Consider the following 13,823-nt stretch of genomic DNA (forward strand, 5'->3'; position numbering starts at 1 on the left):
ACTGCCATTTTACTATGAGGGATCATGTGACATGCTTAGGGCTAAAAGAGTTTTGTAGTGATTTAATTGGTGTGTGTTTGTGTGACTCTCCAGTCATGGACTGACTGAATGCCCAAGTCTGGACACGATGTGTAAGCTCCGCCTCCTCAACCTGCAGCACAACCTCCTCTCTCACCTCCCACACCTGGCTCACCTGCGACGCCTTGCCATCCTGGACCTCTACGACAACCGCCTGACCGACATGTCTGCCATCTCCGCCCTCCCCTCGCTCCGTGTGCTCATACTCGGAAAGAACGGGTGTGTGTGTGCGGGCATGTCTCTCTCTCTCTCTCTCTCACACACACATACCCACACACACACACATGTAAACATGCACAAATGGACATGCATTAATCAGCATGCCTACATACATGTGTAGAAGATAATTTCCTGTTTACATGTAACTTTGCTTTTTTTGTTCTGCTGTTATATTGTCTGTACTTTGCTTCAAACAGTTATCCTTTATTATATCTTCCTAAAGTGAAAAAAATGAACTGCTAATGGTTAGAGAACTGAAAAAAATGAACTGCTAATGGTTAGAGAAAGGGAGTACATCCAGTTAGGCTCATTAATGTGAACTAGATGCTGACATATGTAGTGACACAGCCCTCCAGAACTGGGCTTTGGGAAGCCTGTGTTAGATTTAAGAATGCGGGGAGACTCCATGCTTCCTCTCTCCTCGGAAGCCTCCAGCTAACTGTGCTATAATGCCACTGGGATCTAATTGCGCAGGTGAGCCCTTTGTCCCTCCTACTGAAACCGTGACCTTTCTGCTCCGCCTCCAGCTCTGCCTCGTAGTGAAAGCACGCCGGCCATTTAAGGTTCCGCTGGCATTTTGGCCCCATTGTAACAGTATTCCCTTCCCCTCCAAATGGACCCCTGGAATGTCCTACACACGCGCACGCATGCACACGCACGCACACAAACGGACACAAACAGACACACACACAAACACGCATACACACACACGCACACATGCCTGCTACAGATCTTCAGATGCCAGTGAGTCCATGTACCTGTTTCCTTATCTGAAAAAACAAACGTAAGAAAAATAAGACACACCACATCATTGCTTATTTGATTTTTTGTGCTTGTCTTTCAGAATTCAGAGAATATCGGGTCTGGACAGTTTGACTAAGCTCAATGTGCTTGACTTGCATAGCAACCAGGTATTGATTTGTTCCCTGCCCTCCTCAGCTCTCTGGTGCGCATACCCACCCGCCCCCAGCTGCTGCCTGCCTGAACGTATGACATTTAGAGGCTTCAACCCCGCCCACAAGAGGGAGGCTGGTGCCAATTGGCTGACGGGCGATCATGTCGCGTTGCGAGGAAGCAGCACCTTCCCCGCACCTCGACAGTGCCTCATGTCACTTGTGATGACCCCCAGCAGAGATGCCTGGGGTGGGGCTGAACCCAGAACCCAGAACCTAGAACCCAGAACCCAGAACCCAGAACCCAGAACCCAGAACATCTTTCCTGGAATGACTCAGATTAGGACGTGACACGGCGGGACTGGAGCTCGGAGCGGCGGCAGGCCTGAGATGTGTCATTAGCGCCAGGCTGAGTGCTGAACACCCTCGGTCTTCACACGCTCCGTGCATGGGCCCCATCCAATTAGCTCATCAGAATAGGTAGAAGTGGCTAGGCTTCAATTACACAGTGTTGTAGGAAATTGCTGTAATTATCAGCACTTTTTCGGGGACAAATAGCTGTTTTTCAGGTTTTTTCATCCTTCAGGAAACAGTTTTTTTCAGTTTTATGTTGATTCCATTTTTTACATAAACCTTTTTGCAGCAGGTTAAAATGCTTCAGGATGTACTCAAGCCTGGATGCACCAGCGAGCCAACATCCAAGCCCCACAAAACCATTGGGGTGCTTGGTTTTTCTTAGCACTCAGACAGAAGCACTGAGACAGAGAGGGTGATTTGTAAGCACTCTCGAGACCCGCTGTCTCTTGCACTCTTTCTCAAACGCTGGCCCATCCCGCTCGGTTTTCCACTGGGTTGAGCCAGTCTTTGTGCCCCTCGGCGTCCAGCCTTTAAGATGCCTTGTCTCATGTGAACATGCAGACGGGCCGTGTTCCTCAGACGAAGCGTCTGTGATCTGTGATGGCGTCTAACAGGGCTGAGCCTGCCCTCAGCTTCCATTAAACTGCTGTGTGATGCTAATGTGCACTCACATCTGCTCTACTGTCCTCTAAGCCCACCCCCCACCCCCCTCATCTCATTTCCGCCCACTCTCTCTTTATCTATCAGATGCCCCCCCCCCCCCCACCAGCGCTCATTAACCCTTCGCTCTCCCTCGCTCCCCCACTGACTGAAAATAAGAGTTTCCCTCTGGTACTCGCTGCCTGAGAGCCGGTCGAGTGCGCTCTAATTAAATACTCCGGTAGTGATTAAAAAGCAGATCTCCTACTTTCTTTCTTTCTTTAACTTTCTTTTAATGTTGTCATGCCGACCCTCCATACGAGAGAGAGCCCTCACGGCTGTGCTCTTTTGTGCGTGAGTCTGTGCCGCACCCACTACACCCCGGCACTGTAAGCTGCGTGGACAGGCATTTGTCCAGGCAGCCCGGGGCAGTTTTTTCTTTGACGTACCCTCGCACAGAAGCAGCTTCTCCCTTCTTACTCAGTCGAGGAAATCTGTGCCAAACGTTACTACATTTGACACTAGTGAGCAGAGAGGACAAACATTAAAAGCGCCAAGGGAAGCATTAAGTGATTAATTACCATGGCAACCACAACCACACATCCTGGGTTGTTTTCCTGCAGCGGAGGGAAAACCTCCCGAATGACCTGTAACTCAAACGCACCTGATGTTTACGACTCTATTGCAGCAGTGAGTGGAGATGATGGATATTGAGATGTTAAGAAGACTCCTCTGAGCCTTTGAGAATATCAGAAGCTGAAATCATTACTAAGGGGTAGGTCTGGGGGATTTTATTTGTTTTCTTTTTTTCTCTGAGAGAGGGAGGTTTCTAGAAAGGTCACAGTGAAAATGTGTGCCTGAGACACCAGGCGTTTTCACAGCAGGTGAAGTAAAAGACACTTCTGCTCCTAAACTTGGGTGCCATGGGTGAGGCTTCTGCCTCATGCATCCTCACGCCGCATGGGGGCTGGGTTCAAAGCTTGTCATCCTCACGTCTATATTCCCTTTCTTTACCTTTTCGGGCCGTGCTTAAAGCTGACTGAAGGGGCCTTTAAAGTCACTGTCACTTTGGTTGTTAAAGTCTGTGTGACTGTGGTTGAGTCTGGTCCTAAGTTCTGGGTTTCTGGGCCTGTATCCTGGAGTTCTGGCCCTGGGATCAGGGTTTTTGGGCCTGGGTTCTGGGTTTCTGGGCCTGGATCTGGAGTTTCTGGGCCTTTGTTCTGGTCTCCTGTGTGTGAACCCCTGTACGAGATGAGTCAGACTATTGCTTTCCAACACGTATGTCACAGAAGCAGGTGTGACTGTGACAGTGCACATATACACTAAAAATACACGCTGTCTCTGGTCCTTGCACTCATCTCAGATATGGTGTAACCTCACCAGAACAAGAAATGCACTGTATTCCATTACTGACCATCACACAGAGAACAGTAGAGAGAGCGAGAGAGAGAGAGAGAAATATAATCTGTGTGTGTGTGACACAGAGACAGCCAGAAAGAGAATTAGAGGCAAACCAGGTTTATGTGTGTGTGTTGAGGTAAACTCTGCACTGTCCGTGTGCTCTCTCGACGACTGTGTCTTGCTGGTGTGTGGCTGCTCTGCTGTGCTCTGACTGAGCTCTCATAGATCAGCGTGATCGAGAACGTGTCGCACCTGTCGGAGCTGCGTGTGCTAAACCTTGCGGGGAACCACATCACCAGGGTGGAGAAGCTGCAGGGCCTGGACTCGCTGACCGAACTCAACCTACGCTGCAACCGCATCTCCACCGTGGTAAGCACCAGCATTCGAAAGAAATGAATAAAGAGCATGGTTTCAGTCTGCTTCTGTTTTTCTGTCTCTTCTGTAAAAAAAAAAAAAAAAAAAGACGACTGTGTATTCAGTGGTAGCGTCAAAGAAGCAGCTTGTACCAATTAACTGGAAGTGTGACTGGTGCAGTTCCTCCTCCCAGACAGATGGGGGAGATGTAAACCTGGCAGCACGTAATTTCCCAGCAATCTCCCAGCTGTTAAGCCTCAAGGCTGTGTTTGTGCATGGGTAGGGGTTCCTGCTACTCTTGATCAACCAGGCTGGCTATAACAAAGCCGTCCTCTCCACCGTAGAACACCACCGTGGGATGCGCGCTGTTGTCTGAACACAGTCAGCACCCCCCTCTTCCTTTGTGCCTTTCCAGTGGAATTTTTCTTCTTTCTTCCCCGTTTCATCGTAACAGTCATTTGCCAAGCAGGCGCTATAGCTGTGGCCTGTTCCTTCATTTCACTGTCATCTCCTCTTCTGTCTTGTGCGAGTTCCTGCTTTGGGTTGCTTCATGCCGTTTTTTCTCAGGGCCGTAGGATGAGGTTCATTCAGCTTAGGGAATAGCTGCTTCTAAAATATGTGCGATTGGACAGAGAGAGAGAGAGAGAGAGAGATAAAGAAAGGGAGAAAACATTTTTGGGAGAAAAGAGGGAAAATAAAATCTTCCTTTGGCATTGTGAAGTCATTTGAAGATGTGTAGCCACTGAGATACTCAGATAAATCACTGAACTTAGAGTGTATGATCAAACTCAGGTTTAGACTTTTAAACCACAGCTGTATCCCAACTCAGTTTTCCCCTTGTGTTTTGAAGCTGAAGAGAACTTCCAGTGCTATCGGTGGACAGAGGTGTTTTATTACAGACTATAGACAACAGTTCCCTTCTCATCCATTCTCACACACATGGCCAGCCAAACCCACAGCGCTGTGACAGACTTCGTCTGGTTATGATATTTCTGGAGACTCAGGAGAAGCTGCCAGGTGTTGTCGGTGCCCATGGATCCGCTTCCGTGCATGTGGCCCTTCCCAATGTCTCATTGGCTCATCGGTTCATCTAGTTGGCAGGCTGCAGCTGTGAGAGTGGTGGCGTATGGTCTCTCCGTTCCGCTAGCAGTGCTGGCAGCCTGGGGGGAACGCCGTTAAATCCAGACGCTGAACCACAGATAACCTCCTATATAAAGAAAGCTACAAAACGCAGGCCTGATCTGTCTTCACGCAGGGTTTCTCCACACTGTGACTTGCATGGGAATGGTTATCTTATCCAGTCATTAGGGACGCTGAGGTGTTGTGGTTGTGACGGAGATTGTCACTCCCTGAAGAAAAGGGTGGTGAATGTGAAATGGGTGCTGTGGCAGACAGCGTGCTCTTTGGTGTGGTGGTTAGAGCACATGTTTGTTTCCTGCAGGACCTGGGTTTGGGGCCAGGTGTGGCTGAGAGGTAGGGGTGTGGACCTTGGATGAAGGGTGGACGTGTGAGGTGCAGGGTGAAGGCAGTGTCATAGAGGCACTGTGGACAGTGTAGGGGCATGTGATGAAGTTAGAGTAGTGAAAGGGACCTGCAGGGAAGCACCACTACAGGTGGGTGGGTTCCAGTCTCCTCCAGACAGAGGGCCATACTAGCATGGCGTGTTCCTGGTCACTCAGTTTGTATCGGAGCACTGAAAATAAGAAGTGCTCTGATCTGGGTCTATAAATCCTGGTTAGCAAAAGTGTTTCTGAGCAGATGTGGCTGTCAAGCTGTAGTTCTTTAGACACATCGAAATGATCACAAGCAGGAGAAATCTCCTCAGCTGTCTGAAGCTGGGTTTAGTGCATATCTGTCAGGATAGTTATACATGTGAGGCTTCTCTCTCTCACTTTCTTCTATCTGAGTGCCCGTCTCTGATTGGTGAGTTGTTGGTGAGCACAACATCAGCCCAGCGATGACATCACCTTCTGTCTGGGACACTGTTGCTAAATATAGATACAGCCATTCACTGATTGAGAGATGCACCAAGGACAGAATCCTTGCTTTATTCTCCTCCTCTAATCATCATGTGAAAGTATATGTTGCCATCATGTGTACAGACCGATGTGTACATTATATGTAGACATTTAATATTTAGAAATCTTCAGGATATAACGTGTTTTTTTCCCACCCATTTTATACGGTCATCCACATCAAACATAAGTAGGGAAGTAAACTATAACATGCCAAAGCATTAAACTGTGTGACACTAACTGTGAAGGTAGTGTTTGTAGCTTTGGTGTCTCTGTATTATTTCCCTGCAGCTCTTGATATTTTATTGGGGTCATTGTTTACTTTGCTGTGCCTTCTCTATTGCTTGAAGGGGCTGGTTTATGTAACAGAGTGAGGTAGTTTTGTAGCAGTGCTCTGAAGGTCACGTATCCTGTTACACAACCTCAGTGGCTTGGTCCATAGTCCAGCTTTGCCCGAACATGGGGGCAGTTAATCAGGACCCCCCATTGCCTGATCTCGGAGAGAGTCCAGCCTGGTCCAGAAGACAAACAGAGCACCCACACACTTACAACCTGCATGTCTCATCTGTTGATCACTGAACAGCGAACATCACAGTCACAGAGACCAACACTGTGTAGCACTGTAGCTGTACCAGGAGTGTGGCTATAGTAGCACTGTGGTTATACCAGGAGTGTGGTTATGGTATCACTGTGGCTATACCAGGAGTGTGGCTGTATGAGCACAGTGGCTGTACCAGGAGTGTGGCTATGGTAGCACTGTGGTTATACCAGGAGTGTGGTTATGGTATCACTGTGGCTATACCAGGAGTGTGGCTGTATGAGCACAGTGGCTGTACCAGGAGTGTGGCTATGGTAGCACTGTGGTTATACCAGGAGTGTGGCTATGGTAGTACTGTGGCTATACCAGAGGTGTGGCTATATGAGCACTGTGATTATACCAGGAATGTGGCTATAGTAGCACTGTGGTTATACCAGGAGTGTGGCTGTATGAGCACTGTGGTTATACCAGACGTGTGGCTGTATGAGCACTGTGGCTATACCAGGAGTGTGGCTGTATGAGCACTGTGGCTATACCAGAAGAGTAGCTATAGTAGCACTGTGGTTATACCAAGAGCACTGTGGTTTTACTGGGGATTTGGCTGTATGAGCACTGTGGCTATGCCAGGAGTGTGGCTGTATGAGCATTGTGGTTATAGCAGAAGTGTGGGTGTATGAGCACTGTGACTATACCAGGGGTGTAGCTATAGTAGTACTGTGATTATACCAGGAGATTAGCTATAGTAGAACTCTGGTTATACCATGAGCATTATGGGTATATTAGTAGTGTGGCTTATGAGCACTGTGGTTATACCATGAGCACTAAGGTTATACCAGGGGTCTGGCTGTATGAGCACTATGGTTATACCAGGAGTGTGGCTGTATGACCACTGTGGCTATACCAGGCGTGTAGCTATAGTAGCACTATGGTTATATCAGGAGTGTAGCTATAGTAGCACTGTAGTTATACCAGGAGTGTGGCTATATGAGCACTGTGACTATACCAGGAGTGTGGCTGTATGAATACTGTGGCTATGGTAGCACTGTGGATCTACCAGGAGTGAGGGTATGGTAGCGCTGTGGTTATACAAGGAGTGTGGCTATATGTGCACTGTGGCTATACCAGGAGTGTGGCTGTAGGAGCACTGTGGCTATAACAGCACTGTAGCTGGAGCAGTACAGTGGCTATCCCAGCATCCCAGCAGTCTACCCCTCATGGGCAGGTTTGAGCTCATGGATGGTAATTGATTGCAGCTTTAGGAGCTGTGGGCTTTATAACCGAGATTCTTTTCATCAAAAATTGCAGTGTGTGTATTTGTGTGTGTGTGTGTACATATATGATGAATGTTGGCAGTATAAGGGCAGTAAGCCATACTCTGCAGCAAGTGCTGAGTCTATACTATTGATTATGTGTGTGTGTGTGTGTGTGGGGGGGTATTAATCTTTCCCCATCACAGCATCTCTCCATATGTACGTACCCACATGCACCCCACACACACACACGTAGATGGCATATCTGTTGCTTTCCCTTGTGACATCGCCTGGCCCTGCTTTCAGCTTTATCCCCTCATCCCCATTCTCTCTCTCTATCTCAAACTCTTTCTCTCTTTTTCTCTCTTGCTCTCTCTCTCTCTCTCTCTCTCTCTCTCTCTCTCTCTCTCTCTCTCTCTCTCTCTCTCTCTCCCTCCTCCACCTGTTTTGCATTTTCTGAGATTCCCCCTCAGTAGCAGCTCCAGCCTCTTCCGCTGTTCATCTGCCGGAACATTGTTCCTGTTTTACCACCCCTTGCTGCTTTGTGTGTGTGTGTGTGTGTGTGTGTGTGTGTGTGTGTGTGTGTGTGTGTGTGTCGTGTGAGCATCTCCCTGCAGTGGCTGCCTCAGCAATAGCCCGCTCTCTCTCTCTCTCGCTCTCTCGCTCTCTCTCTCCCCCCTCCCTCCTGTCCTCCTCCCGCTTCTCCTCCTCCTCACCCTGCACTCCATCACCGCCCCTCCCAAAGCAGCCGCAGCAGTCTGTGTGCTGTGTTTGTGTGTGTGTGTGTGTGTGTGTGTGTGTGTGTGTGTGTGTCTCTCTCTACGGAAGCGCGCGTGCGCTGACCAGACAGAGCAGTGTGCCGGCACTGCAAGGTGACTGGACGAATGGCAGAAGCGTTCAGCTGCAGGCAGGTTGTCTGCACCATCTCTCTCCCGCTCTTTTATTCCTCCTCATCCCTCTCTCGCTCTCTCTCGCCCTCCCGCTCTCTCTTTCTCTCTCTCCGCAGACCGAGGTAGACCGACTGCCGTGTCTCCAGCGCCTGTTCCTCAGCACGAACAGCATCTGCAGGTAAGGGAAAGGGCTGCTAGGGCTGCTTTTAACCCCCTCCTCCCTGCCACTCAGCGCTGCTCCGCCACACATCCATCCGCACACAAAGTGCTGAGCAGACGTCTTTATTTCTCCCCCGTCCCTGCCCACGCGCGAGGAAACACGCCACATTACGAGCTGTGTTGGCAAGAACTGTAAGAGTGAATGAGAGCCCTTCTGTTCTCTGTGGCATTAGCGTGAGGATAGTTGGGTTGCTAAAGAAGTTAGCCTGTGTGTGTGTGTGTGTGTGTGTGTGTGTGTGTGTGTGTGTGTGTGTACTTCTCCCTGTCTGTGTCCTGCTGTTAGGGTTATGTGTGTAGTGACGGGCTCACTTCGTTTAGAATGAGAGCTGTCCTTTCCTGAGTCTGCCTGCACAGGTAAATCTCTTTGTCCTGAATTTTGCTGTGTCATGCAGGCATCACCATACTGTTGGATTTACAGCACATGTGTTGCTGAGACACAGAGAGAGAGAATGGTGACTGGGCAGAAGTCTGGGTGTGTAGGGGGTGGGAGTGATGGGTGTGTGGGCTCCATGTTCACTCAGAGGGGGGCTGTAACAAATTAGAAGACCTATGATTTATTAATGCTGGATTTGGTCTGACTGAGCTCTTCACGAGGGGCAGAGAGATGGAAACCTCTCACAATGATCGATCACACCGGCCTACAGAACGGCTCTGTTTAGGTGTTAGGCCAGTCTGTTTATCCTCTCATCTGCTGATGCTCATATAAGAGCTCTTCTCTCCTGTTTTCTTTCATCTTCTCCTTTCTTTTCTTGGGATCGGTGTCGGAGTAGCGGAGAGATGAGAATGTGAAATAAGGTCAAATTAAATGAGCAGCTGCTTCCCAGGTTACAAGTCTGTGTGACAGAAAACCATGTAATTGCATGCAAGTAAAATGGCATGATGTTTTGACTTGCTTCTCAGATGTGTGTGTGTGTGTGTGTGTGTGTGTGTGTGTGTGTGTGTGTGTGTGTGTGTGTAGTTTTGATGAGCTGGCTTGTTTGGGAGACTCGTGCTCTCTGAGTGAGCTCACCCTGGATGGGAACCCAGTAGCTCAGGAGTCATGCTACAAACAGACCACACTCCGCTGTCTGCTCCCACTACGGCCGCTCGACATGAAGCGCAGCACAGTAAGTGTGTGTATGTGTGGTTAACTGGACAAGTTTAGGATGTTGTGTGCAGCAGCATCTCTTTATGTAATTTTGCATCACATTAATGTGTGTGTGTGTGTGTGTTGTATGATAACAGTAGCTATGCTCTGCCATTTCAGTGGTTTTATCTGGACTTCTCATCCCTGACATGTACACATTTAAATGGCTCCAATCTTCCACACATTAAATACTCTGAACCTTTTAAACCCGTCTTTGTACACGATAACCCAGCATGAATGTGTGTGTATATGTGTGTGTGTTTTGTATCCAGAGGCACTGCAGCACGGATAGTTCAGGTCTGAACACGTTCCTAATTTCAGACATCAACATACAGCGATTCGGTTTTCCCGCAGTTTCACTGCAATCGAGAGGTTCCGGCAGTGTCCCCGCCTGCCTGCCTCAAACCGAACCGTCACCGGGAAACCCGGCTCCTCCACCTCCGATAGTTAGCAGGAGGGCAAACTGGTAGCGACGTATGCAAACAACTTCTCGTGTACTGCTGTTCAAACTCTCTCTACAGGAGGCTGGGACTAACGATGGAGCCACTGATCGCATTACCGGGGGCAGAGCTCTACTGAAGCTCGCACGTAAAGGTGTTCTCAAGCGCGTGACCAGCTCGGGATGCTTTTCCTCGTGAGGTGAAAGGTCAAGATCAAGAAGTCCTGACACGATTTTCTTGCTCCCAGACTGTTTCGCTAACTAGCTAGCTAATGCTATCGGTTAGCACGAGCCAATTGGCAGAGCTCGGGAAAGACTTTTAATGTCGGAAGCCAACCTGCACAACGCCTCATGCTCACACCGCATCTGTGACAGTGGAGCACATGATGAAAACGCCGGCACTACGGTGGAATTTCCGGTTAAAGTAGGCACGACTGTTGCAGCATGCCGGTTCGTGTATCACCGTCGTGGCTACGGTTGAATGTAGAGCAGATGGAGGGGGTCCTCGGGGCCAGCTGCAGTCCGTCCCACGGGGAGACAGCGCTTCCATCAGCCCGCGGGGTAGCTCGAGCTTGGGACGCGAGATCCAGGGAGCTGATGTGACATGGCCATCAATTACAGTTTTCGTTTATTTAAAAACAAAACAAAAAACCCCCCATGAAGCAGTCACAGTTTGATTGACAGCAGCTGTGTGAATGGGAGCATCAGAGTGTGTGTGAGAGAGAGAGTGTGTACATTAACTACATCTTAAGGTGAAGTGCTGTCTTATGCCTACGACGCTAATTGTGCTAATTATATGCGGATATGCCCATAATTGGAATATCCACTTTTCTTTGCCAGTTATCAGACTCATCGTGTATCTGAGTCTTATGAGGACAGTCAATTTAATCATATTAAAAAGAAAAAGAGAACAAAGACAGAGATCAGATTATGACTTGTCCCGTGTCAACAGTGTCAAGACAGCATGAATGAGAAGGGAGAGACAGTGTTTTTTCTGAGTCATTAAAGGGAGAGTCTCATGTCTGTCTCTCAGCAGTGATAATATTATCCTGTGGCTCAAATACAGCCTCTCTCTCTCTCTCTCTCTCTCTCTCTCTCTCTCTCTCTCTCTCTCTCTCTCTCTCTCTCTCTCTCTCTCTCTCTCTCACACACACACACACACACACACACACACACACACACACACACACACACACACACACACACACACACACACACACACACACACACACACACACACACACACAAACAACCCAACCTAGCAGCTGTGCCAAAGCACACAGCCGCTGGTCTACTGTGTAGTGTGGCAGTTCTTTTTAACACCAGGAAGACCCACGTCACCACATTTCATTCTGAAACTGATGCACTGGCTCTAAAACTAAGAACTTTACACACAGGTTTGCCTCTGACCCTCTTCCTGGCTGTCACTATGTACCACTTACACACACACACACACACGTCTCTCTCTCTTTCTCTCTCTCTCTCACTTGCACACTGTCTTGCTGTTCTTGACCTGGGCATGTGTCTCTCTGGTTGCATTTTGCAGGAGGAAGAGAGGCGCGTGGCGAGTCTTTTAGCACGAAAGGAGGATGAGAAGAAACGTGAGGGCCACAAACAGGCTGCACACAAGGTACACATACAAACACACACATACACACACAGTAGAGGATGAGTAGAAACGTGAGGGCCACAAACAGGCTGCACACAAGGTACACATACAAACACACACACACAGTAAAGGATGAGTAGAAACGTGAGGGCCACAAACAGGCTGCACACAAGGTCCACACATGCTCACCTCTGTCACTGTGCCTTTTCTGAATCCCTGCCATTCTTTTGTTCTCACTGAGAGGCAGCAGGCTTCGACGGCAGATCCGCTGCCGGTGTCCCGTGGTGTGTTTTTGGCCTGGGTTTGCGCCGTCTCTGTGCGCCCTCGCTGAACCCACTTCACTCTGCCAGTTTCCAGCATCCCCAGACTGTGCTGCAGTAGATCCCTGGAGCTCTGCAGTTAGACACTCACACAGAGGCCTTGCTGAGTTGGAGTGCATGAGTGATTCACTGCTCTCCGTGTGCATGCCTGACAACCGTCCTGTTTATCTTACCCACTTTAAAAAATTACCATAAAAGATTTACATACCCTTTCTGGACCAGCCGTGACATATCCATGTGTTTTAAATATGTTGTCCAAAGGTAGTATATTTGTTTTGTTTTTTTTCATCTCCCTGATTTGTTGTTGCCAGTTTAAATGTAAATCCCTGCTCTAGAGCTGACCTCAGATAAGATGTCAGTTTACCTGCATCTTTAACTTTACAGTGATTTCATGTCAAGTCTGTTAATGTCTTTGCAATTGACTTGCAATTCTCACTGGTACAAGACATACAGCGTTTAAAAAACTTTGCCATTCTTGGGTGAAGTTTTCTTTTTTAAGATATACTAGTTATCATTTTAGGCAATATCATTTGTATAAAACGCATTTAAATTAATCTACACGAAAGCATGTAGGAACAGAACAAGGTTTCATGCTTTTTTCCCCACTTTCACTGCTTTATCTTTTTGCCTTTTCGTGCTCCTTCTTTAACATAATGGCTTGGCAAGTCCGGTGTGTTTGTGGAGGGTATACAATGAGCCGTGCATGTTCCTGTTTGTTCCTATCCATGACTATGAGACCGAGAGAGTTAGGAGTCGATGTAATCTAGGACAGCTAATCCCTGCCAAGAGCATGATAAATTGTCAAGTCCATTTCGCCTTCACACACACACACACAGACACGTACACACACACACAGACACGTGCACACACAGGGAGTGGCACATTCCATACCTGAGCTAGTGGAAATTTAATAAGGGGTGAAAGAAGCTGTATTTCTGTCTGGGCTCCTGTGTGGGGTTTACTGTCCGTCAAACCCCAGTACATTCAGACTCTTGGGAAAGGCAGTATGACTTAGAGAAGAAAGTCTTGAATGGGCTCAGACATATGCAGTGTGTTGCTAATTCAAATTTTGTCATTCACAATAAAAAGTGGTATTAGCTGTAGAATTTAGCCTTAAAAGCATGCTTAACTCCTGAAATGCTATTGGCATTAAAAATGAAAGTGACAATGAGCTTTATGGTGAGCATCGCGCCACCCCCGTTAGTAGTTTTTACATGTTTTGAGTGATGTATTTATGCAACACAGAAGCCTCCTTAAAAGAAAAATTGTGGAGTGCATGAAACTAAAGGTAGGATGTGGAAGATTCCGATATATATATAAATCTTTTTCTTGTTCAGTGTGTACATACAGAGTTCACCATACACAAAGTGTTCCTACTGGTTTCTGTGTCATCTGACAGTGACTGACAGGATGGAGGATGGAGGAATATGTACATAAGCCCACGCAACAGCTAAATGCAGATCTGGATGAAATGGT

The 13,823-nt window shown here is 48.1% G+C and overlaps 1 protein-coding gene across 11 annotated transcripts in view; it reads left to right on the forward strand.

Moving 5' to 3' along the window:
* Positions 1–13,823, forward strand: part of LOC113583445 (thrombospondin type-1 domain-containing protein 4) — a 71,751-nt gene that overhangs the window by 5,431 nt on the left and 52,497 nt on the right. For 9 of the 11 annotated variants that reach the window (XM_081716142.1, XM_081716143.1, XM_081716146.1 and 6 more), the window contains 6 exons: positions 94–297; positions 1,142–1,208; positions 3,813–3,956; positions 8,751–8,812; positions 9,812–9,959; positions 11,965–12,048. In XM_081716142.1, the coding sequence (XP_081572268.1) occupies positions 94–297; positions 1,142–1,208; positions 3,813–3,956; positions 8,751–8,812; positions 9,812–9,959; positions 11,965–12,048 (709 nt within the window). Of the gene's footprint in view, positions 1–93; positions 298–1,141; positions 1,209–3,812; positions 3,957–8,508; positions 8,617–8,750; positions 8,813–9,811; positions 9,960–11,964; positions 12,049–13,613; positions 13,822–13,823 lie in introns of those variants that run through there. The other 2 variants (XM_081716147.1, XM_081716148.1) reach the window with 2 other exon arrangements.

The sequence above is a fragment of the Electrophorus electricus genome, chromosome 6, assembly GCF_041902795.1.
Source record: "Electrophorus electricus isolate QZ-2024a chromosome 6, ASM4190279v1, whole genome shotgun sequence".
Lineage (NCBI taxonomy): Eukaryota > Metazoa > Chordata > Actinopteri > Gymnotiformes > Gymnotidae > Electrophorus > Electrophorus electricus.